General features: G+C 47.8%; 1 protein-coding gene across 1 annotated transcript; it reads left to right on the top strand.

Moving 5' to 3' along the window:
- The first annotated feature begins 17,097 nt into the window (after positions 1 to 17,097).
- On the top strand, positions 17,098 to 19,538 carry LOC135901934 (chitinase-3-like protein 1). Its single transcript, XM_065431778.1, has one exon. The coding sequence runs from the start codon at positions 17,144 to 17,146 to the stop codon at positions 19,091 to 19,093; it is 1,950 nt and encodes a 649-aa protein (XP_065287850.1). The 5' UTR covers positions 17,098 to 17,143; the 3' UTR covers positions 19,094 to 19,538.
- Positions 19,539 to 24,060: the final 4,522 nt, after the last annotated feature.

Here is a 24,060-nt window from a genome sequence, read left to right as displayed (position 1 = left end):
GTAATTTGCATATTTTATTAGGTGTGCAGGCACGGATGCAAAGCTGGTTGCAGTCGACTTCGAGGTGCTCGGGACGTTCTTAGGGCGTCTCAAGGAGCGAAGAAAATAAAAATAAAGAAAGAAGATGGGAGTAGACCGACGTATAAAAAACAGAACTATGCTAGCCCGAAAGAAAGAAGAAATGAAACAAAACACATCATATTCCTCAGCAGGTCGCTGACTTGGTCATTGCCAAGAGAAATTGAGCATCTTCTCACGTTGTTCCTTACCTGCGTTCTTAGGCTTTGCGTGGTCCTTCACCCCACGCACTTTCATGGCGCGCGGTCGTGATGAAGTCACGCACGTTATACGACCAGCGTATAGTGCGGTGGCCAAATCGTTTTCCCGGGATGAAGGCAGGCGGGATTGTGAAATGATTCCGAGGGCGCGGTGATGTGCACCTAGCCGCTGTACTCGCGCATCGCTTCCGACGCCTCGTCGTCTCATGCTGTTTGTGTCCACCCGGTATGACGACGACCATCTGGTTTCCGGCGGAGGTCTTGACACCTAGCTAGACGACGTCATTTGTGGCGTCGGGAGGCAACCTCTTCTGACGACGCCGGAGGACAGTAGCTTGAACTAGAGCATCGTGGAATAATCCTGGCTGAGCGAAATGCTGCGTTGCTGGCCATTCATATGCTGCTTGTTTTCCATGCAATCCCGCAAAATGTCAAATTTAATGGGAATGTCCGCACGTATGTTACTCGTCGATTGGGCGATGTGTTGTGTCACGTAAAACTTTATTAAGAAAAAAATATACAATCACGTCAGCAGCGTAGAAGCTTGGACCTCGACATCTCTGTCATGTTTTCTAGAAAATGGTGGCAGTATAGACAGGCACTCAAGGGAGAGCGAAGGCACCCCGAAAGGCTCTGCCTATATAGCACTGTGTCTAGTGCTGCCATTTGCAATAGGCATTACAAACTAACCTGCCATCTACTACGCCAGAGTTTATCTTTGTTACACTTGGACACACGTCCTTAGCGTGGGTTTAAACACGGGTAAACGGGCCATGACTGAGGTTCGACATGCACGCTCTCAATCGCGATCAGATTCAGAACATGGCTCGTTTTCGATGCCCGCCACGTAGCGTTGTTTACCGTTGCTGTGTTCTGCCGAGAATACGTGTAGTACATGGACAATAGCTACCACCAGTTTGTTGACATGCCACCAAGAATACATGACTTTAGATGCACCACTGGAAGGTGTTGTTCCTTCTTCATCGCTATGCCGAATACGGCAAGACACGAAGCATTTGTCTGTTATGCAACCAATTCTTGCGTAAAAATATAAACACTAGGCTATACCAGGTGTTTCAGTGAACCCTTTCAAATTAAAAAAAAAGTGCCTGTTGAAGACAGCACAAATCTACTGCATGAGGTCGGTCTCCTCGAAGAGGTGGACATTACATGCACAAGAAGTTCAAATGCATAATCGACTAATTAACCAACATTCACTAATTAAATTTTCAGTAATTACATTGTGGCAAGTATTGCAATTTACCAATTTTCTAGCCGGATTGTTCGCAAGGCGGATCCATTTGGCACGAATATTCAGGATGACACCCGTTTTCAGACATTAATTCCCAAACTTTGCGAAGAACTGCATTGTCGTTCCTCTAACTTTTGTACTTCAATGCACAAAACGGAGTTTTGTTAAGGAAGAAAGTGAAACGACAGTGCATTTTTACCCAGAAGTATGACGGCGCATATCTCACGAGTGGTGTCACCCACACAATTCTTTTCAAGTGGATATGCCTTGCAGTCTCACTTGCAAAATGTGCCTCAGGGTAACCAGTCAAAATGATTTTAGTGAATTTTTTTAATTAGTTGATTATACATTTAAAATGTTTGTGCAAGTAATGTCCGCCTCTTAGAGTAGACCAGCTCGCGCATACTAGAATTGTGCTATCTACGGCAGGCAATGCAAAAATAAAATTTGGAAGTGTTCGCTGAAACACCCGATACATTTTAATAACTATCGCTAAGAATTGGCGCACTTGTCACGAACAGAACACTACAGGTACTATGCCTGCTAGACTTGTTCTTTAGGCTAATGAACTCACGAGAATTCGAGAGAGATCAAAAGCGAGTCTAAAATTGCACACTGCAAGCAGGCTTGGCCATCTCCGGGCCTCGGCAGCCAGCTGCCGGAAGGTATACGCTCCAACGCGCTGCACTTGAAAATCGAATGACGTCCGCGATCATTTGCTAAGTGCAGTGTCAACCAAAACGCTGATGGAGTCGAGCCTGCGTCCTGCACTGGGGGCTGCCTCGCAGCGCGTCGAGATCCGCCGTCTCTCGAGCGGGGAACGAGCGTGTCAGTGCTCGTCTTTCTTGAACGCATTTGCGTTTCTCCCCGCGGAGTGGCTCGGCTAATTTCGCTAGCAGCTCGCGTCTCTCTCTTGTCGACGTGCTCGAAAATTCTGGAGGACGGAGTGCGCATGCTGGCGGGGCTGTGCGCAGCACCCAATTTGCAGCTCCCATGAAGTGCGTTTCGAAACTTCCACTTGCTGTCATAGGAGGCTCTTTTGTTTGTCTTGTGGCCTAGGAGCCGACGTGCCAAGTCTATCCGTCGCGCTTTATTTGTACTGGTCGGAGTGGCCGTACGACCACTCGTTTTAATGTTTAGCTTCTTTGTGTGCGGTTCTTCCATCATTTGCAGGCCGGCAGCTACCTGAAGAAACGCGTAACATCCATTTCACACCTTTTCAAGTTTCTTGGAGGAAAAACGTGGGGTGCGTCAGTACACGCGATGTTACAACTCTACAGGACACTGTTTCTCGGGTGTCTGAAGTACAGCTTACCTGTACTGAGCAATACTTGCAGAAGTAACGTCCGCACAATCGAGAGTGCACAGGCGCAAGCACTCAGGGTTTGTCTTGGATTGCCGCGCTGCACATCAACAGCGGAGACAGTTACAATAGCTCAAGATTGCCCAGTCACAACTCATATGACATTGGGAGTGCTCAGAGCACACATCAGGCACATTGCCCGCACTCCTTTCCACGCCCTCGCCACGCTACCGAAAGACCTGCCCAGTGCCTGTTATTGCCAGGAGATATCGGCGTACCGTGACGGCCTCCCTAGAGATTATACGCCTGCCGAGAGGCTCCTTTCACCTACTTGGTGTTTGGCTCGCCCACAAGTTCGACTCTCAGTACCGGAAATTCGAACGAAAGCAGGACTTTCGTCGCCAACTCTCAAGCAGCTATATCTACTCATGGTGCACGAGACATACAAGGACCATCTCCACATTTACACTGATGGCTCGACAACTGTGGATGGATCTACAGGAGCTGTAATCTTCGCCAAAAAAAGCCGCGACCAGTCAGTTTAAAGCATCTTACCGGATAAAGTCGACTGCTGCGGAGCTTGCTGCACTTCGCAGCTCACTTCGCATGAACCATGAAGACCTAAACCGAAGATGGAGCATATTCACCAATTCTAAAGCAGCCCTGCATTGTTTGCTATCTGATCTACGCCGTGGACTAGAAGACCAACTTGTACTACAAATAATGGTCTTGTACCACCAGCTAGCAGGGAAAGGACATGAAATCACTTCTCAGTGGCTCCCAGGTCACTACGGCAACAAGGGCAACGAAAACGCCAATGAAGCTGCTAGGAGAGCTCCCGGAGATGCCATGAAGGAACCCATCCCCCTAACCCTTCGATAAGACCTGACGCAGCAGCAAGGCTTCGCATACCAGCGCGTGTTGCCACACGTTCCATGCTGAACACGCCAGCTTTCCGACATACTCAACAGCTCCACCTGAAGCCATTCTTCCGACTACGCATTCCATCTGGACTATCCCGAATCGAAATAACTGTTCTCTGCCGACTATGGCTAGGAGTGTCCTTCATAGAGGCATTTGCTTGCCGCATCCGAATGACTGACAGTGCTGTCTGTGATAGTTGTAGCAACGAGGAAATAACCAAACTGTCATTGTCCCCCCTACAGCTCCCAGAGACAGTCGCTCGTGACGGCGCTGGCACGCCTCGATGACCGGCCTCTTTCTGAGCTGGCTATCTTGGAGTGCCGGCTGATGTGACCTTCACACCGGAAGGCGGTGAAGGCGCTACTGAGGTTTCTCCGGTCAAGCGACCTGCTTGAACGACTGTGACACCAATGCGTTCCTTTGTGTGTGTGTTCCTAATTTTATTCTTTCCCCTCTCCCACTCTTTTCATGTGTGTGTATTTGTTTTCCTCTTTTTTAAAATATATTTTTGTCTCCCCTTACCCTTTCTCCACTAGAGGTTAGCAAACTGGATTTCTATCTTCCGGTTAACCTCCCTGTCTTTTTCACCTCTTTTATCTCTCTTTCACTCTCTCTCTCTCAACGGTTTTCAAGCATGAGCAGAACGCAATGACTGGCTGTTAAAGGCACTTAAAAATAGCGCCATAGTAGGGCGCGCGCGTGAGGTTTCGAAAATGTGTTGTTTACCACGATCTTTTCCTTGTCATGGTTACTATTATAAGTCTAATATTCTTCCTACATTTAAGAGCTATTCATGTAAACGATGGTTACCAATTAAATTGCACGGCTTCTGAGGCACTAGCTTAATCAATTGGCTGATTGCCATTTCCCTAGATATTATACATGCCACAGTAAGAAAGCGGGAATAGGTATGGTAGTCTGCGAGTGCAGCTCTGAGTACCATTTTGAAGAAATATGCCATCATAAGTAATAATATGAGCAATATTTACTTGTGAAAATGTAGTATAAGGTTAAGTGGTGCCACACGAAGCAGGGCAGAGGACACATAAAAGACGTGGACGAGCGCTTACTGCCAACAGAAATTTTATTGTTTGATACAGAAGTTTACATGGAGGAAATGTTGCAGGAAAATGCAGCCAATAGTTGTTACAGAGTATCTTGGCTTCAGCAGTGCCAACCTTTTGCCCGCTCTCAGCCATCACCCTGTGAACGCAAGTTTATATTGGAGAAAGGCAGTTGCAACCATTGCTAGTGTTAAGTTACATCTAATGAAGCCGGTTATAAATCGCGATAGAAGAAATTCTTCCTTTTCCCACTTTAACATGTCCTTGTCCTTGGTAAGGTCCTTGGTAAAACAAGTTAATGCGAATCCATTTCGCCTATTAACAGTGTGACTTTAACCATCAAGCAGTCAAAACAAAACGAATTACATGACGCAACTGCACAAGCCGGTCATCGGCACTCATTGAGCTGTTTGTTCGCCAAGCAAAAAATGACGAAAAGCATGAGGGTGGCAAAATGGTCTTGTTGGTCGGTCATTAATGAAAGGTATCTGTATAGCGCAACAAAACAAGGACACAAGAAGAAACGAATACGGAAATAGCGCTTGTCTTCGTCTTCGTTTCTTCTTGTGTCCTTGTTTTGTTGCGCTATACAGATACCTTTCAATGATGACGAAAAGCACGACCGTATTCAACACGTGCGCGCTGCAGAACGTATGCAGTTGATGACGATGATGGTAGCGACTATGGTGATGAGTCGTTTAGGTAATAATCTTGCTTTAAAATATTGCATTTTGATGACTTTCTTTGCTGGAATTAGTAGAAATGCAATTACTAAAGGCAGAGCATATTTTCGATTTTTATAATGCTCACAAGGTGCAGTGAAAGTGGAGTAGGTGTTCGTTATAGAACTTGGAACTTGTTCTTTGATAGAACTGTAAAAAAACAAGAAAAGCTAGCCTATATTGTTGTATTACGGCTCTGGAAGAGGTCAGTCCAGCGTGGGTCAGTCGAGGCGCTTGTTATTTGCTAAAGTCGGGTACAACTTATGGCAAATTCGAGAAATTGCACGGGCGCGCATCGGGGCGCCCCGGTGCGCACTGGTGCCATTTCCCGAATTCGCCATAAGGTCGCGGCAGCCGATTGCCTCCGCGACTAAAGAAACACTGAGTGCATTTCCACACTGTGGAGAAGGGTGACCAGTGTATGTGCGCCCCTTAAGGGCGAACTATTGCACTATCTTCGGGATAGGCTCGGGTATGAAAAATTGTTGGTCTACGCGCGGACGCGATCCACAAGATCCAAGCCACAGAGAGCTTCGCTGTAAAAATCGCCGCCCAAGCACTCCGTACAGATTGTCAACTAGCGAAGTTTAAACGTGCGGCCCAGATGTTTACCTTTTGGTGGATTCCGACGGTTCATTAAGTGATGGCTTGGTAGACTGCGGGATCCTCGGCACGAAGTTTCCGCTTGCTCTCGGCTGCACGAGCCTGTTCTTGCGCCCGTGCTACAGCATCGGCGCGACGTAGAGGAGCTCGTTCCGGTTTCTGCTCGCGGCGTTGCCGATCGAAAGCTGCCTGCTCCTCAGGACTACGTATGACGCGTTGCCTACCTATTTCAGAGCCTGGGAAAAAGTGCTGCGCGCGAGCTCGGCCGCGACGGAGAGCAACGACATCAATACTGAAGGAGCCAATCACGCACTTCTCTCTTTTTAGAGCAAAGCTGTCTACGGCAAGGATCCGGCAGATCGCATCCGCGCATGGACCAACAATTTTTCATACGTGAGCAGATACCGAAGATAGTGAAATACCGGGCCAACCCGCAGCGTAGGTGGAGTTCGCCATTTATGTCGTGGTGGTGCAGGCGGAAACTTTATTTTCTCCTTTTGAAGGATAGGGGCAGGGAGATAGAGGGGGGAGGGGGCTACGGCCCACATACACAGCTTTGCTGCTCCTTCTTCACAGAGTGGAAGGGCAGGGAGTTTTTTTTTTTTTCGCATGCGTACGGGGTTGCGCCGGAGGAGTTTTCGGCGTACAGACGGCAGGCGACGCACGGACGGACGGATGAATCGGCTAGCCGTATATACAGCTTCGCTGTAAAATAAACAATAAAATTTCAGTTGGCAGTAAGCACTCGCCCTCGTCTTTTCTGCGTCCTCTCTGTCCTGCTTTGCGCTGCGCCACTTAACATTACGAAAAACAAACTAGCCGAAAACACCACCCTTCTACGTAGTATAAGCTCAGCGGCCACTAGCAAAATTACCTAACGTGCCGTTCTCACTACAGTGCCAGACACCGCCAGCCCTACGGTTGCGTTTCCAACTCGAGCAATGTTGTTTTCTGCGCATAACCCAGTGCTAATTGGTGCCTGAGCGTCAAGAGCGAGAGCCACGTGCAGACGCAGCACGCAACGCGACGCAAGCAGCCTAGGTCTTTTTTTTTAAATTTCACAAAATGGTGTATAGTCGTTTCCAGTCTAGTCTGTATACGGCGGTTGCGTCGACGAATGAAGCCCGCTAGGCGCAGCGGAGCTAATTGCGCAGTCGCTAATTCCATTGTTTCTGGCACGCGCGCGACGGCGTTCCCCTGAGATCGCGCTCTCACGGCCCTAAAACACCGAGGTCGTTCCGGCTGTTCCAGCGGACGGTCTGCTCGCACGTCTGCTGCTCAGCCGCGAGCCACCCGTTCGCGGTGTGTTCCGTGGAACCCGGTGCCGAGGTGCGCGCGTTCTTTGTTTGCTTAGCCGCTTCGTGTTTGTACGGGTTGGCGAACGCTGCCGGGGATGTTTCGCAAATGGGGAGGAGGATACGAAGACAAGCTTTGACTGCCGGTCGGTACATGCCCTAATCGGGGAAAAACGGCTCCCGGTTTGGCGTAGTTTCACGAGACAACCATTTTCATTCGAGCTACTTTTGGGGAGATATTTCTCCCGAAATCTATAGCCGCTCCCGGGCTTTCTTATAGCTACGCAGAGCCGATCGTGTACGTGAGCCACCTTGAACTGTTCTCGAGAAAAGAAGAGAATACGACAAAGGGCGACAGGAGGTAGGGGCGGATACATATTATATGAACGCTGACATTTGCGACCTCGCGCCACCATTGTGCTAACGTTGCTTGGAAATGACAAAGCAGATTGCGAAATTCCTTGGTAGTGCTTTATTTCATCGACCATGCCTCACAGCGCACGCCTGGATGAGGTTACGGCTGTGATGTTGTTTTTAAAACTTTTCCTCTGTTGCCACGCAGAAACATGCTACATGCTCGGCTATACGCATGCATGCTTACAACGAAGATTCAGCAGGAAACACGTCCGGCGCAAATCTAGAAGCCAATTTAGAAGGAGGTGAAATGAATAATACAAAGTGATCAGTAACAATATATATATATATATATATATATATATATATATATATATATATATATATATATATATATATATATATATATATATATATATATATATATATATACGTGTGTGCCTGTGCACGTGGACTCAAGGCCGAGGTCCAGCTTCAGTGAACAACTTTATACTATAGTACAGCATGCATACTTACAATTTTATTTTTATTTGCTTGTGAAGGCGTATGCATTTCAGCTGCTTCTCCAGGCATAATGAATGCATGCAGCTGACTGCACGTAACAATAAAATCTCACTTTTGTTTTCCGCGATGTAGCGCATCGTGATCAGCTTCAGATGGCAATAATCAACAGGGATGGCATAGAACGGAGGTTGCATTACTGTGACAAGTGCTAGTTGTCGCAACGAAGCACTTGAGATACGCGTGCTGTGGCAGACCTGAGCGTTTTCATGGAGGTGAGGCTCCACATTTCCTCACTCGCTTCTTAAGAAGGAACTAACCAGCATGAACGGATAAATGAGTTAGTTCATAGAAGTAACAAAACTACAAAGCCACTACAGCAAGCGGTGTCGATTCTTTTTTTTTTCGCGAAACGTTTGCGTAGCGAAATGCACCGGTGAGTCCGTGAACCGCGAGCGCCTGTGCTTCTCAAAGTTTCCGCGCTATTTGTGTTTTTGTGTGTGAGCCGCCTCGCAATGGTATCACCGTCAAATGCATGCACCCTGTGGCAGCGACCATGAGTTTCTGACATAATGGAACCAGAAGAGCTCAGAGGGAAAGAGAGAGAGCGAGAGGGGAAGCGAAAGCGAGGGTAGTATATGTTTGTGGGGGCCGCTAGGCGTGATGGGCGTTTCGGAAATTGCGCTGTCAGGCCAGATTTGTGTCGCGTCATTTGCCGTCGGTGCCGGAGCAATACGCGTACGCGCGCGCTCCGGCGCCTCTTCGCTGCTTGCGGGCCGCGATCACCGCAGATGTGACCGCGAGGTCGCGCATGTCGCTTAGCGAATTCCCAGAGCGTGTTCTTGCATGCCGTGAGTGGCGTTCGAGATTACCTTGCCTGAGTTGGCGCTGTATGCTTTAACCTAACGCTGATCGCTACCCGAACTGTGTGGAGCTATTATGAGCTTGCCTTCGTATTAAATTTACGTGCGAGGACCGCCAAAAAATGTTCGAGCGCAGCTAATTCGCAATCGCATCGGCGTCTATGTATGCGGGCGTTAGGTAACGGCGCTCAAATCATACTATACCGCATGTCTCCAATTGGTTATCAATTAACACTTCAACACACACTGACATATTTTCAGTTCGAGTAGATATTCATGGTTTGGCTGAGTTTATTGTGCGAAGTTTGTTCAATCTGTACACAGGGCCACGCTGTCATTGTTCGACGCCGAAGTATTGTGCCTTGAGGACACTCACACTCACAAAGTGCACTTTGCTACAACGGATACGAATTTGTTTTGGTCATTCCTATCTAAATAGAAAATAAAGAACCATGAAGAAAAAAAGAAGCAATTTCTTTTCCAGCTGCATTCGCTTTTGTCACCTTAACTGGACGGCCAAGACACGATGGCTTTTGGCAGTGCTCGTCTTCGTCGTGACAAAAAGAAAAAAATTAAAGGAAATGCAGTGCTCTTTCACTCTGTGAAGAAGGATGACCAGCGAAGCTGTGTAAATCAGAGCTCGCATGTCCGGTGGGAGGAGTTCTGTTTTGTCATTGCAATGTGTCGGTCTGAGTGAGTACCCTAATCGGCGGAGAAGTGTTCGACCTTGCTCAGTGGCACTGAACCTTTCTCATGTGCGATCAGTGTTGCAGCCATGAGTTCCTCAAAAGTGTCGCTAATACCCATGGCCTCAAAGAGGGTCGTGCTGGTGCAGATCGGTAGGCCAAGTGATGCCTTATCAGCTGTGCGTTTCAGGGTGCTTATTTGAGTTTGCTCCGAGTTTGATATTTTTTTGGAAAGGAAAGCCGAAGTTTATGGGGCTTATGATAAATGCCTGCAAAGAGCCTTATCGTCTCTTCCTCCCTAAAGCCTTTCCTGCTTCTTGCTACTCTGCTTATCATTCTAGACACGCCGTTAACCGTTTTCCGGATATTTGCGACTGTGTGCCCATTTTTTTTTGTATCCATATTCCGGTATAGCAGCCTTAAGTACCTCTTCTATTGTTTCGCCTTCCAGAGCAAACGTTATCGGAGGTCTATCGTGCTTTCGTGTATAAGGTCCTTTTACTCGGATTAGTTCGGGCTTCTCGGGCCGCAAATCACGCCAGTTTATGCCACATGATCTTCTACGATACTAGTTGCCTTCTGCAGGGTTTCCTGACGTTCCCCTTACGATCCCTAGGCGGTTCAGAGAGTTACGACGCCTTCGCAGATAGCATGTCCCAAGTACGGGATCCGTTGTAGTTTCGCTGCTATTACTTGCATCCCTCATACGGACTCACAATGACCTTGAAATTGTGCTTTGGTAAGGGTGGTAGTTTCTTCCCGTTGCGTCCCGGGTGAAATATTGGCTGGTCTACGTTTTTCCGAGAGTCGTTCTTGCGGTGCTCCTGCACACGTTCTCTCCGGTGGAGTTTTCTTTTCCTGACGGACACAACCGTGGTCCATCCCTCTTGGGCGTCTTGAATATGTTTTCTGGCCGCAGTCTCACCGTTGTTGATGGTGGACGGTGGTGTGCCTAACCCAGTGGTGGTCATCCTCTGGTGCGGTCAGATTTCCGTGCAATCCATGCGCTCTTCGGTGTTGGAACTATGACTGGTTGAGGCTCTCCCGGCTGAACCACTTGTCGCGCCAAGCGCAGCTGGTTCTGGCGCCGTTGGCGTCGGCATCGTGGTGGTGGCGGAGTCGCAACCAGCGTCGCGGCTGCCGCCGCTCGCTACTTGTCGGTAGGCTTACCCTAGCTCACTTGTGGTGGTAACAATCCCTTAGTCGTATTTCCGTGAAAAATGATCCAAGGACCAAAATATTGGCATCCTTTGGGCCGAGAACAGAATAGCTTTACGTTTCGAAGCTTCGAAAAACTGCATCACATGAAAAACATGAAAATTGTGGGGCGTGGTGCGAGAGGCATCCGCACTCCTCGACGCCTCCTTAATGTGTTCCAGTCTAAGATACAATAAGTTAACCAGCACGGCATCACGTGCGCAAAGGTAAACATGAACACTTCTCGGTCGGTGAGCACGGAAACTCGCTGTCAAAATTCTGGAATGAGGAATCGCGGCAGCAGCAAGCGAATCGACTTTCATGCATCTCTCGCTTCAACGCGAACAGGGGCCCTATAACGTAAAACTATTCCAATATATTTTTATTCCAATCTGCTGACGTCATATTTGTAGAACCGCCGACGAAAGCACCGGGTGGTCAGCCGCAGGGTTGTCTGAACGCACCAATCAAACGCTCTCGTCGGTCATAGGAGGTCGCTTTTGTTTGCTTGAAAAACGAATAACATTGCCTGCACTGAGCAGCTTGTCTTATCTAATTGGCTGACAAGAGGCGAGGAGCACGCTCAAATGGAGAGGGATCCAATAGGGCCGAGCGACTGCACTGAAAGTCGATAACTGGATGAAGAGGGTGGTGCCGGCCTCTGCGACTGGTCCGCTTCCCCTATAACTTGCGGTGGCTGGTAGAAGATCACGGCGGCATACAACGGAAGCTTAAGATAGACGCTAAAACGCATCCTCACCAATGAAGAGTTGGCAGAATGAGGTCGTGAACGTGCCAAAAGTGCTCGAAAACGTTACACGGCCACGCAATAAGCTTTATTATACGCAAGTAAACCCATGCTCTCCGGCAGGTGCGAGTAGCCAGCGCCTGAACGATCGGCGGCAGCCATCTTTTATTCCTTTCGGAACGGTGCAGCCTGGGGCTATTCAGAAGAAAATTCAGTTTTTTTCGGCATATTAATGCACGTTTAATGCATACACGTCACTTTGACGTGGCGAGTTCTTGCGGTTTTCTGACTTCCCGTCACAGGCAGGTGAAGTGGGTGCAGCCCGATAACTTTTGACCAATAGGCACGGGGCTAATAGCGAAAAGGCGTCAAATCACAAATAACTATTTTTCTTTTTTCTGTCAAATCATGCATAATCAGCGTGTACACGTAATATCAGATGGGGAGCTATCGCGGTTTTCGTGACGTCGCGTGACAGGTGAAGCGAGGGTGGTCCAAAGATGTTTTTGACCGATCGGGGAGGGCAGATTGCGGAATTGGAATAGAAAAGTTTGGAATAGTTTTATGTTATAGCGCCCCAAGACGCCGAAAGCACAGTGCATACGAAGCTACCGACACTACGCGCACTCTGCAAACATCGCAGATCGCTTTGAAGATTATGCCTGCGCGGGCGCCCAGACACCAGTGCCGGCAACACGTTCTTGGGAAGTCTGCCAAAGGCGCCTACTACGGCGTCCGCGACTCGCGTGGCCATCGCCATAGTAGTCGCCGAGGATGCTTCCAGTCTGTATGGTGCGGCGGGCGAGGAGGACATCGAGACACCCTAGCAGCTGCCGGAGAAGAACGCTCCTCCTCCCTCGCCTACCCCATGCCATAGAGTTTCTCACTATAGCACCTAGAGGGAAATCAGGCGCCACCGTCTATGGGAGTTTCTTAAGGGGGCACCGTGCCGTCATGAGAATGACGGTATGTGTCTGCGAGGCTCGTGTTGGCTGGTGTTGTAAGAGGCTTCGTTTTAAATGTTGATTTGGCTACACAAATAACGCGTTCTCAAAGTAAAATCTTCTTAAAATGTTTCCATTCACGCATATTACATCTTTACTCACCTACAATGCACGACCAAGAGAAGAAAAGGAAGAACAGACGACGAACTGTTTCAAAGCAAGCGCGAACCTTGTCGTCTGTCCTCCAACTTTAGCGGCCCGCTGATACGTTATATGTAACATATAATCGTACACGCAATAACAAGTTCTCATAGTTAAACAAAACATGTTTTTGCGTAGTAATAAAACCAAAACAGCTTTTCACGTGCTGTTTTAGTAGAAAATGAATCATTGTGACAGACGAAACGGTGCTTGCCAAGCGCGTCTTCAAGGTGTACTGTCCCTCCGAGAACGATGCCAATCCGAAGACACAATATACCGGCATTGCCATGCGTATACCGCAGCGCAGCAGCGCCAGATTTTCCTCTAGTTAATGTAGTGAGAAACTCTATGCCCCATGCCTCTCGCGCGGCAGGAAAGGGCACGCATCCGAGCCGCGTTCCTCGCTAGCGCACGCGAGATTAAACCGCGTTTCCCGGCTCGCCCTCACAAGCTTTCACTCGTACATCAGCATACGGCGCGCGGCGACGGTCTTATCGCCCTTGGACTTTGTACGGAACCTCACGGCGACGGGGATGTCGACGGCCGAAATGCTCCTGCAGTATTCATATAGTTACTATCGCAATAATTTTTTTACGCAATACCAAACTAAATAGCTTATTCTGTTCGTGTAGTACGATCGGAAGTTATGTGATAAGGCTGGCGTGTCACAATGTTTCTTTTTATTTCTTTGCCCAGCACTATTTCGCGTTTATCATGTGGGAGTGACCAAACCTTGTAATTTCGTGTCAATGGCTGTGCAATCAGCTTCTAGAAAGCTGGATCTCAATCATCGCTCTATTCCGACTTAGACAAGCAATGTAATTAAACAGTTGGTCATTGGTTTGAAATAAGGATACACTGATATCTTCTGACCACGTGTGCGAGCATACCAAACAATGTTTTCAAATCTATTCGTGATACGAAACCGTTTGCGAGCTGGCACGGTCATACGGTACAGTTAATATGAATGTGTTATGGGTAGTCGTAATAGCTATGGCATTGATTTGTGTAATGCAGTTCTTATAAAAAATACGGTTGTTTTGTAAGTTCTTGTTCAGATATATACTGGCAGAGATATCAGCGGACTAAAGTTTATATCCATAAAAGATAAAGTTGATGATGGCACAATAAAAATTCAATATTGATCGTAATTAAGTATTGATCGATCGTACGTTTTGAAGCCGACTGGTGGGTCCGCTTCAAAAATTGGAAAACGCTTCAGAAGCACTTGAAAAACGGACAGGCATACTTCTTCAGAAGTTAGAATTTTGCTTACTGCTATTGAAGAAACAATGAGGGAACGGAACAACGGCGAAATTTTTTTCGGTTTGAACAGTTCCTTGACTCCGGATACTAGTGGTGTCGAAATACGTGTTTACTTTCGATGTTAGTCTACCTGGAATGTAAAAACTCTTTTTTCTTTGTTACCTACCTCTCTTTGTCCTCACACTCCAAGAAAATTGTCTATGAAGCGTCAGGGACTGCTGATTCTAAAGCAATCTTCATTGTATGAGCAGTTTTCTAGCTGATGAATAGGGTTGCAGGGAAGAAGTCATGAAAAGGAAAGAATCGCATCGATTTGTGGCGCCCAACGTTTACATGAACGCATGCAATAAATGTACAGGGTAGTATACACTGTGTCGCTACACTGTTTCAATGATAACCGCATTAACGTCGACATTTACTGCGAGATGAGTACTGCCGGAATTTCTTTTTTTTAAATTCATGGTTGAGTAAAATCGAAGCCTTCGAAATTTCAGCTCCCTACCTGCCTGCCCCACGTTTCCACGCGATACTCGCTTTCCCTAGAAAGACATCCAAAATAAGAATACAGATGTCAGAGAAACTAAGCACTAACGTGCGATTAGCTTTCTTTTCTGCTCATTTGCAGTTGCCCGGATGCTAAGAAGTAGGTTAACGCTACTCGTGGCGCCCTCAGAGGAGAGACGTCAAGAGCTCCTGTGAGTCTCTCTGGAGAAGTTGCGCTTCGAGTGGTATGTTTTTTTTTTCTGTCTTTCTGCAAGCCTAGTAGAACTCGCTTCGGGCTCTGAGACAGGTGATATCTCAACGCCACAGACGGGACTTGAGTGCCAAGCCATGTCGCTCGCTCGCGCCCGGCTCCGTAGTCGTGGGCGGTCACAGCGTCGACCATAATGGAGGGAGGAATTAGCGGATCATTGTGCCGGTCCGTCGGTGGGCCTAGGGGGGGAACACCCTGCTATACTGCGGTGGCTGCTCCTGCCACTGCTACTGCTGATGTCGTTCCTACACAGCTCGACGGGGAGTTCTGTGACGAACTGTGGTCTTCGGTGGTGAGGAAAGCCTGGTCGCCGCTGCGATAACAGTAACTTTAGTTTTCCTGGTGTTGATTACAACTCGCTGGATGAGCTCGTGGAGTGAATGAAGAGTCTGAAAAATTGAGCTTAGTTTAGCGGCACTGAGACAGCAGTATGCATCGCGTAATTCATTGCGGTGCTGCAAGTCAGTGCAGCTGACGCGTCTATCGAAGCGTGATCGTGTTTTTCTTTCAGTTCTCTCTTTCTATGGTAATTAAAGCGAATTTGACTTAACAGACAGCAGCGGCCACAAAACATAAATTGTCTATGCGTTGTCAGCGATCCACTAATGGAACATACAAACCAGCGGTGTGTGAGCAACCCGGACGAGTGGTCCATACGAAGGTCTACAACTGTATTTTTTCTCATTCAGACGAGACAAAGAGCCAGTAAATGACTTCTCATTAAGCCTGTCGGATGCAAAAGAACGTGACAGACATTTCTTGAAAGTGAAAGATGATTACGAGAAACATATTTCCGCTTTGAAGTAGCAGACGCTGAAAGTTATGAAGAAGCTGCCGCTTTCTGCGAACAACAATGCAAACAATTTAGACGTGTGCCCTGGATCAGTACCATTAAGAGTTTGCTGGAAGCTTGCACATTGTTGCCGTCTGTTCTGGTTATGCCAGAAGCCTTGTCAACAAACTTGTTTATTCAATCTAAGTAGCAGGAAGAGTAGGTTGAGCGGAGAGTCCTTTATAGCTAAGAAAACAAGAGAAACAAAAACAACCTAATGAGGCAAAGTTTTTTAGCCTTCGTTTCTTCTGCACGTTTTTTTTTCTGAGTACAGCTGTATTCCTCACGCACCGTCGGCAAACTCCCAAGTCACAAATCTTCAGAGCGTTCTGTCTTGCTAGACAGCCAGAGATATAATAGCAGAGACACGCATAGAATGCCCGCATGTGCAAAAACCCATCGTCCTTCTTCTCTGAAGAAACACCGAAATGACGCATTCATTTGTCAGGCGTGTTTCTTGTTTAGTCGTTTTTGTGCCCACGTTACTGTCGTAAATATTTACGTGTCGCTTTTGTTTCCTTGCTTTGCAGGCAAGGCTAAGTAATTGCTTTCGTAACAGAGCTCCATTCGTTTCCCGAGCCAGAGATAAACTGTCACTGCGTAGATTTGGGACTAATTACCGCTTTCTTCATTAGGCGAAGCGTGTGTGTTCTCGCACTCCAGGCTGGGTGCTCATGTACCACTGCGGAGTGCGCAGTGGAGCCAACATTGTTGCTCTGCATCCAGAAAGCATGTGCATCAGACGCAGCAACTTTCGGCGCTATTTATCTTCTATGCAACCACGAAGAAAGTGAGGCTGCAATACAGATACTTAAGTTACTGTGGCAGATTGGGTGTACACTACTGAAGAAAAAAAGATTCAACACAGAAACAACTACTGGTTTCTCTTGGGCAGGAATTAGGGCAACGGGTTTGATAAGACCGCTAAGAGGCTAATCACTTCATATTCTTCTAATGCTAAATTTGACGACTCACAGTTGAGAAAAGTTATTGCAGTCATAGGAACGCCAGGAATAAAGGGCAAGACAATATTTCTTTTAGTTTTTTGTTCATGACTGTTGGCAGAAGCCAGGCTTTGATAACATCCATAAAGCATGTCCAGGCGTATATGCATGCTATCTATTTTTGTCCATGGACTACTGCGTTTACACTATGTCACCCGATTATTAACTATCTTTGTAACTATGTATACGTGCCTCGTTTGAGGGTCAACACGATCAACTAGGAGAATAGAGCAGGTGCCACACTGACATCTCAGAGTGAAGGAAGAAGATGGCCGCCTCGTGAGGCGCGCTCATTGTCGCGCTGAACGTGCCACGTTCGCCGCTTGCTGGTCTCTTATCTCAGAAGAACGCGATGCACAGCCGACCACAGTGCAGCAGGTCACTGCATAGCAGGCGGCAGCCGAGCCTGCCGACCAGGGCCCACGGAAAGGTGAGGCAACAGAATCCCATTCCTCCGGCAAGGGTTCAGTTTCATTGCGATGCACACGGCAGCGCCTACGAGCACTGCGAGCCGCATTGCAATGATGGCGCACGCAACGAGTTTCCCTGCTGCCGCCAACCAGCACCGCAGTGCATGTCGACCCATCCTATCGAGACCTGCAGCTCGGAGACGTACAGCGACCCGTGTGTGCGCGAAGTTGGGGCGCCATGTGCCCCAACTTGCCCACGTGCTTCAACAGGTCTGGCTGTTATGGACAGCGAACCACCAGAGCCGGCTCCCAACAGGCCTGTCCCCATCCTTGTGAGCGCTGCGCCAGTAGACCTGCCTGGCTCCGGCACTCTCGTCTGCGTCGTCTTCTTTCTCGCCGTGATGTTCATCGCGGCCATAGTAGTCCAAATATACCTCATGCACGTCAACTCCTACCCTGACCCCTTCCTGGCTAGATTTCAAGACTACGAGAAAGTTGACTCGCCGCAGTATCCGCAGGATAATTCGGCCGAGCGCAAAGAAAGCTCCATGCCAACCGAGCCCACTGTTCCTTGGAAGGTGAATCCTGGGTTCGGCTCGAGGCCGCACGGTTCCGTCTCGCGTCGTCCCCACGTCTACTCGAACGTCGGCAGAAGCACTCAGGCTGACGACGATAGATCGGTCGTTGGAGGACGCAAGCCGTCGGTGGCGCCTCCGCCGCAACTTCTTCGCGATTACCCGCTGCTCCTTCGTCGCGACTACCAGGGTGAAAGCAAGTCTATCTGCATGTTCCACGCCACGAGCTCCGGTAGAACGCGCAATGGCATTCACTACAAGCCCTGGAATTTCCCGTACCACCTCTGCACGCACGTCGTCTACTGCTGCGCCGGCATCACGGCCGAGCTGGAGGTGATTTCGCGCCACGTTGACATAGACATTAATGAGGGATTCATCGCGTCCTTCACCGCGATGAAAATGAAGAACCCCTACCTGCGCGTCTACATCGGCGTTGGCAGCGACGACAGGGACCGCACGGCCTTCGCCAAGATTGTCGCCAGCGTCGGAATGCGGCAGCAGTTTGCCCAGAACGCGGTGACGTGGATGCGCCGTGCACAGTACGACGGCATGGTCCTCTACTGGAAGTACCCTTTCATGGAGCAGAAGGCGAAGCTGGTGGACACGATGCGCTACCTGCGGCAGGCGCTTCATGGCATGGACCTGACCGTGGGCATCGTGGTGCCGCTGGACGAGATGCTGCGCGACCGCTTCAACGTGTCTGAGTTGTCGAGGTTGCTCGACGACTACACCATCTTAATCGACCCCATCGACACCCAGGGAGGCTCGTACGACTCCACCTTCGTCCCTTTCAGGGACGGGACGGTGCGCATGTATGCCGGCGTCTTCATGAGCACACTTCGTCACAGCAGCGCGGGTGATGACAAGACGAACGACGGTCGCTTTCAGCTGTGCTACATGTTTCCGGTGAACGCCGTTTCGTTTACGTTGGAACGGGCAGCCCAGACTGAGATCAATGCTCCGACCGTGGGCCCTGGGGAACCCGGACGGAGTACCGAGGTTCCGGGTGCCCTCGCCTACGACGAGGTCTGCTCTCAAACGTGGGAGAGCACGCGCCGTGTGAACTACGGCGTGGTGTCGACGCGCGGCAATCAGTGGGTGGTGTACCAGAACCGGAGCTCCCTGCACGAGCTGATGACGGCGTTGGGGTATGTCACAGGCCCTGCCAAGTGTTTCGGAATCTGGGACCCATTTTGGGACGACTTCGCGGGAGCTTGCGGGGAGGGCCCGTACCCACTGACACGGGCCATCTTCGCAAAAGTTGTTGGGCACAAGATTCCCTTCAAGAAAAAATCGAATCTCGGGAACTTGCTTTAGGAACACTTCGGAGCGTACGACGTGGTATTTTTGTTGTTAATATACGTAGCCTTTATTGAAAACAATATTTATTTTTCTGTATGCGCATGCGGCACGCCCTTGATGCAGTAAGCCACTTGAATCGAATACAGTGCGTGCTAGGCTTGTAGTAAAAGAAACTATATACATTCTCGTGGCAGTAGCTTGCTAAGGCATGGCTAGCGCTTCACCAGCCATATGTGCAATTCGCTTAGTAATGCGAAAGTTCAGTCTAAAATTTCATTCATGTGCATGACTGACTACTGCAGGTGTGAGGGACGGCTACGGTTGATGACCTACCTGCGATAATTGAAACTGCTTTGGACGCGCTTCATAGGTAGTGCACCTTGAACCTTAAAACGCCATTGTTGTGGAATTCTTCAGCATGTACCACCGAAAGCAGCGAAATAAATCGAATGAAACTGAACTGAGAGGTGGTTTCGGTTAGGTTATTGCACAGGCACGTGTATTCTTAACTGTTGAAAAATCAGCAAAGTACTCTGATCTCCGAAATTGTTGATCATCATCATCATCATCATCATGCTTCGCAGTATGCTGCTCCTGCAGCATATGGTCTAACATGAATGGGATGAGCATGAAGGAGGGGGCTGCATTTATTACGTGTTAAATATTTTAATATTTAATATCGTTACGCTTGTTCGCCCTCACAAATGCAGCTTGGCCACGTAGCTTCCTCCGTGAGTTCATCGTACTCTCACACAAGATAAATGTGTAGAAGCCTCGTGATATGGCCCCGGTTCGTGCCTGAATCTCTAACTCGTTTGCAAATGCGAGTGGTCTTCAAGTTTAGTGTTTCACGTAAGGACGGAGAATTTCGCTTTCGGAGTCAAATGCCAAGACACTGACTTACGATGCAAGATAAAAATTACATGCTATGGCCGACAGGAATACTTTATTGCCGAGAGAATTGGAGAAGGAGACCTTTCAGCAAAAAAGAAAGAAAAAACATGACTGATAACGACCTTTCTCCTTTAGATTCAAATGACTTGTTCTATTTTCAATTCACGAATGCCTAACTTCTTGCGTTGTTTTTCCATTCTTTTTCTTTTTGTTTCGGGGCTTAACGTTCTTGGCTCCTGCCGTGACGATGTCTCCTCGCCTTGTGGCGTTCCAGAAATATAGCGAAACTCAACACCAGTGAAACATTCGGAGACAAAGACGTCATTCTAAGCTCGCTCGGGTTTCAAGCCGTTTATTCCTGCAGTCGAGTATTCCTCCGGCTCATTTCTGTTCTCCTGTTGCGTTTGCGGCAACAAAGGAAAAAAAAGAAAGAAGAGCAGAAAACGACACGAGTGCTTTTGCTTGGTTCATTCACTTCCCGAGCACGCTGAGAACTGTGTTCGTAGGGCGTGGCATTTGATCTTGATTTATGCTGCGCGCAATACCTAGGAACACGTTCTTCTTTCCCCCTTCCAGCATCCCGGCAGCATTTTTTTTTCTCGTCGGAGGCTGACCTCGTTATTTTGGTGTCAAGTGAATCAAGCGTTTGCTCTCGGCTCGGGCTGGATGATTTAGGAAGTGTAAGCGAAATATTGCTAGAGCCCTGAATCCGTATGGAAAAGCGCGGTCATATGTTCTCGCGGGAATTCGGAGCGAGGCGTTTACGCTTGCAAAGCATGCAATATGCAGTGCACGAAATTTCATACTTAGGTCAATAGTTACGTCGCAATTTCCACGTACGTTGACGAGACGAAAGCGCGTGGTAGCAATACTATCGTTTATGTCGCCTTAATGCGCCGTCGGCAACGCGTTTAAAGGAGAGATGGAATAGCGAATTTGTTCCCGCTTCGCCATGTGATTCAAAGGAAAGCTTTCTGCAATAATTGTCCGTAACGATAATTATTTCGTCGTCAAAGACATTTAAAGAAAAGAGAAATAAAATTTAAGCCCCTTTATGCATATGACCACTGTTGATGTGAACATGGTAGCCTGCAAGTGGCAAAACAGGGGACTCCGTGTCTCTTGGATTTGTTAACTCATCACCGACTCCAATGTCAATAGAGAGAGAGAGAGAGAAAGAGAGAGAGAGAGAGCAAGAGAGAGAGAGAGAGAGAGAGAGAGAGAGAGGGCTGGGAAGCTTATCAGACGCGCGTCTGTGTCTCATTTGGTACTTTACACTGTAGATAAGAGCGTTACGAGATGAAAAAGAACGAGAAGACGGAATGCTCAGTTTGCGGTTTCATCTCAAGATCATCTGCATGCCACAGTATGTGACGCAAGGGCTCGGTGATACCGACAATGTAAGCCACAAATGGTACACTGAACGCTATTTAATTGTTGCCAAGGGTGGCGGCCTCGCCGTTTTATGCATCTAATGAAGAAAATAAATATGTGAAAGGGACACACCGTCGAAGACTAGAAATGGCGTGTCGCGCAGAAAAAGAGCGTTGTCATTCACTCGCGCTCAGGCCAAATACAGGACTCAACGACTACGCGTCCACCCAGGAAACATCAATGTTTAAGCTCTCTGCTGAAATACCGCGCCCAAGATGCGCGGGCGTCGTGGTCAGTCGGCGACGCATCGGAGAGGAACGTTGTCTTTTGGCATCTCTTACCCCATCGTGGTTACGTGATTTATGCGAGTACGCGAATACCATTACCATTCCGATAACGTCAATTTTTAAAGCCCTAATGTGCGAGGTACGAGAGACGCAGGTGGCGGCTTTCATTTAGAAAGCAAGAAGAAAGCTAGTCGTAAAGTCGTTTCGTACACTACCATCACTACTCGGAAACAAATCACAGGGGCATAACAATTACCTACACAAAATAAGCTTTCTTTCTTTTGCATCAATTATCGTTGAATATATACGTCTCCCACAATTCGCTTGCATCTTTTTCAAGCTTTATAAAAAATGAATTTGATAGGGTTGCAAATGAAATGTATTTGTCTACGGTGGAAACAGGTACTGTCCTACCAGGCCGTCTTGCCAACTGAACTTTACGAAGCATCACATTACAGGAAGAGCTCCTTTGACTATCTCTTCCTGCACTTTTGATGCCGATTGCTTCCTACCGCGGCGGCTTAATGACTATGCCGTTCTGCTGCTGAGCAGAAGGTGATGACATTGTTCCATGTATGTGGCGGCCTCATTCCAATGGGGGTGGATAGCCAAAATCTTTATGTTATATTCTTTTGATTCGCGCTGGCGGAACCAATGAGACCAAAATTAATGCGTTGTACTTGGCTATGCTGCCCTTCTCATATCTATATTGCGGGTTCGTGACAAAAATAACACATAACCTCATTTGTGTCACTGATTAATGCTGTTATCCGAGTCTGTGTACACTGATGTAGGAGGTCTGGTATTGCCATCTTGTGTTGTGTTTAATGCTTCCCTTTTTTTTTTCGTCGCATTGCGCCTTGCGCGTGTTACGTCCAGTCCTTGAGTAGCCAGAGGTCACACCGGACACACGTTGTTTTTCACACGCACGTTCTGTTTAGGTCCAGGGTGTGCAGAAGTGAGAAAATGCTCGGTCTGAACAAGCCTGATTAATGTCGCGAATGGGGATTGCTGGTAGGTATTAGAAAAGGCGGCAGCGCAAGAAAGACACGGCGCTCGTCCTTGTCGTGTTGTCTCCGTCCGTGTCTTTTTTTGTGCTGCCGCCTTTTCCAACGAGCCTAACGTTTTCACAAAAGCGTTGTTCCTGACAGTAGTACATGAAAGGCTATGAGAAGCACTACATCGTTGCGAACCTGGATGTACAACCCGCATCTCTCGTCGCACCATAGTCGACACAGTATTTAACTTGTAATAATATAAGCACACGGCGCCAGTGGGATAGGAGCGTGAACCGCGAACACGTACGCATCCGACGAACCCGATGACGATGTCATGCAACTCGCTTCCAATGTTAACGGCTTTGCTCGCGCTATGACAGCAGCGAGAGTGCGGCTCCAAGAAACTTCCGGTCATGGTCCTTATCAAACTACTGCGCAGGGACATAAAGCGCGTCTTTAAGTTGTTTCTCTGTGCGCAAAGTCTATGTTTAAGTTTTGAGATAAAAGACGTGCGCATTACACCTCGAAACTATTGCATGAAGTTTTACAGCGAAGCTGTATGTAGCTACCCATCGGGCGGTGGTCGATGTCCGTCCGTCTACGCGTCGCGTCGACACACACACAAAACAATTTTCGTTTCCAGTTTCTCGCAAATGCTCTTTAGCTCTCAATATATTGTAGGTATCCTGAAAAATAAACCGCACTGAAATCGGTCGCTGAGGTGACTCTATAATTACGCCGAGTTTCATTTACTTGGGATAAACAGTTAGTTCACACTGAAGTTCTAATTATTGTGGAATTCCTGTCTGCCAAACGGCGGTACTTTCACACGTCACTACTTCCTAAAAAAATAATAATTAATCACTCCACAGTCAAGATACCTTCGTTGTCGGTTTCCTTCAATAATAATAATAATAATAATAATAATAATAATAATAATAATAATAATAATAATAATAATAATAATAATAATAATAATAATAATAATAATAATAATAATAATAATAATAATGCCTTTATACACATAGATGCGTCTTTTAAGGCAGAACACACCACAGCTTCGTTGCTAGTCCTTCACAGAATGTAAGGGCTGATGAATTTTTTCGTATATCTTACGGCAACCTTGACCTATAACACTGTCGTTATGTACAGAGGAAAGGTGTTATAAATCTGCGGGCTTAGATTTTAACGGACTCTTGCGACTCGATATCGCCACCATTGCTTTTCTTGCTTGCTACATTTAGTGAACAACATTTTGCTTGCTACGTCAGCGAACAAAACAGGAAGCCGCACAGGTCCTATGTTTGTAAACAGGGAAAGGGTCAATTACGGGATTTCGGTGTTGCGTCCTCGAAAGGCTGGGCTTCTTATTCCGACGGCTAAGAAGCCGTCCCTTCTTCCTCTTCTTCTTCTTCCTGCTCTTCTTACG

The sequence above is a fragment of the Dermacentor albipictus genome, chromosome 1, assembly GCF_038994185.2.
Source record: "Dermacentor albipictus isolate Rhodes 1998 colony chromosome 1, USDA_Dalb.pri_finalv2, whole genome shotgun sequence".
Taxonomy (NCBI): domain Eukaryota; kingdom Metazoa; phylum Arthropoda; class Arachnida; order Ixodida; family Ixodidae; genus Dermacentor; species Dermacentor albipictus.
This window is presented reverse-complemented; position numbering and strand designations above follow the sequence as displayed.

Excerpts from the sequence above, each read along its gene's own strand:
- LOC135901934 (XM_065431778.1), top strand. The coding sequence starts at position 17,144 with ATGCACAGCCGACCACAGTGCAGCAGGTCACTGCATAGCAGGCGGCAG.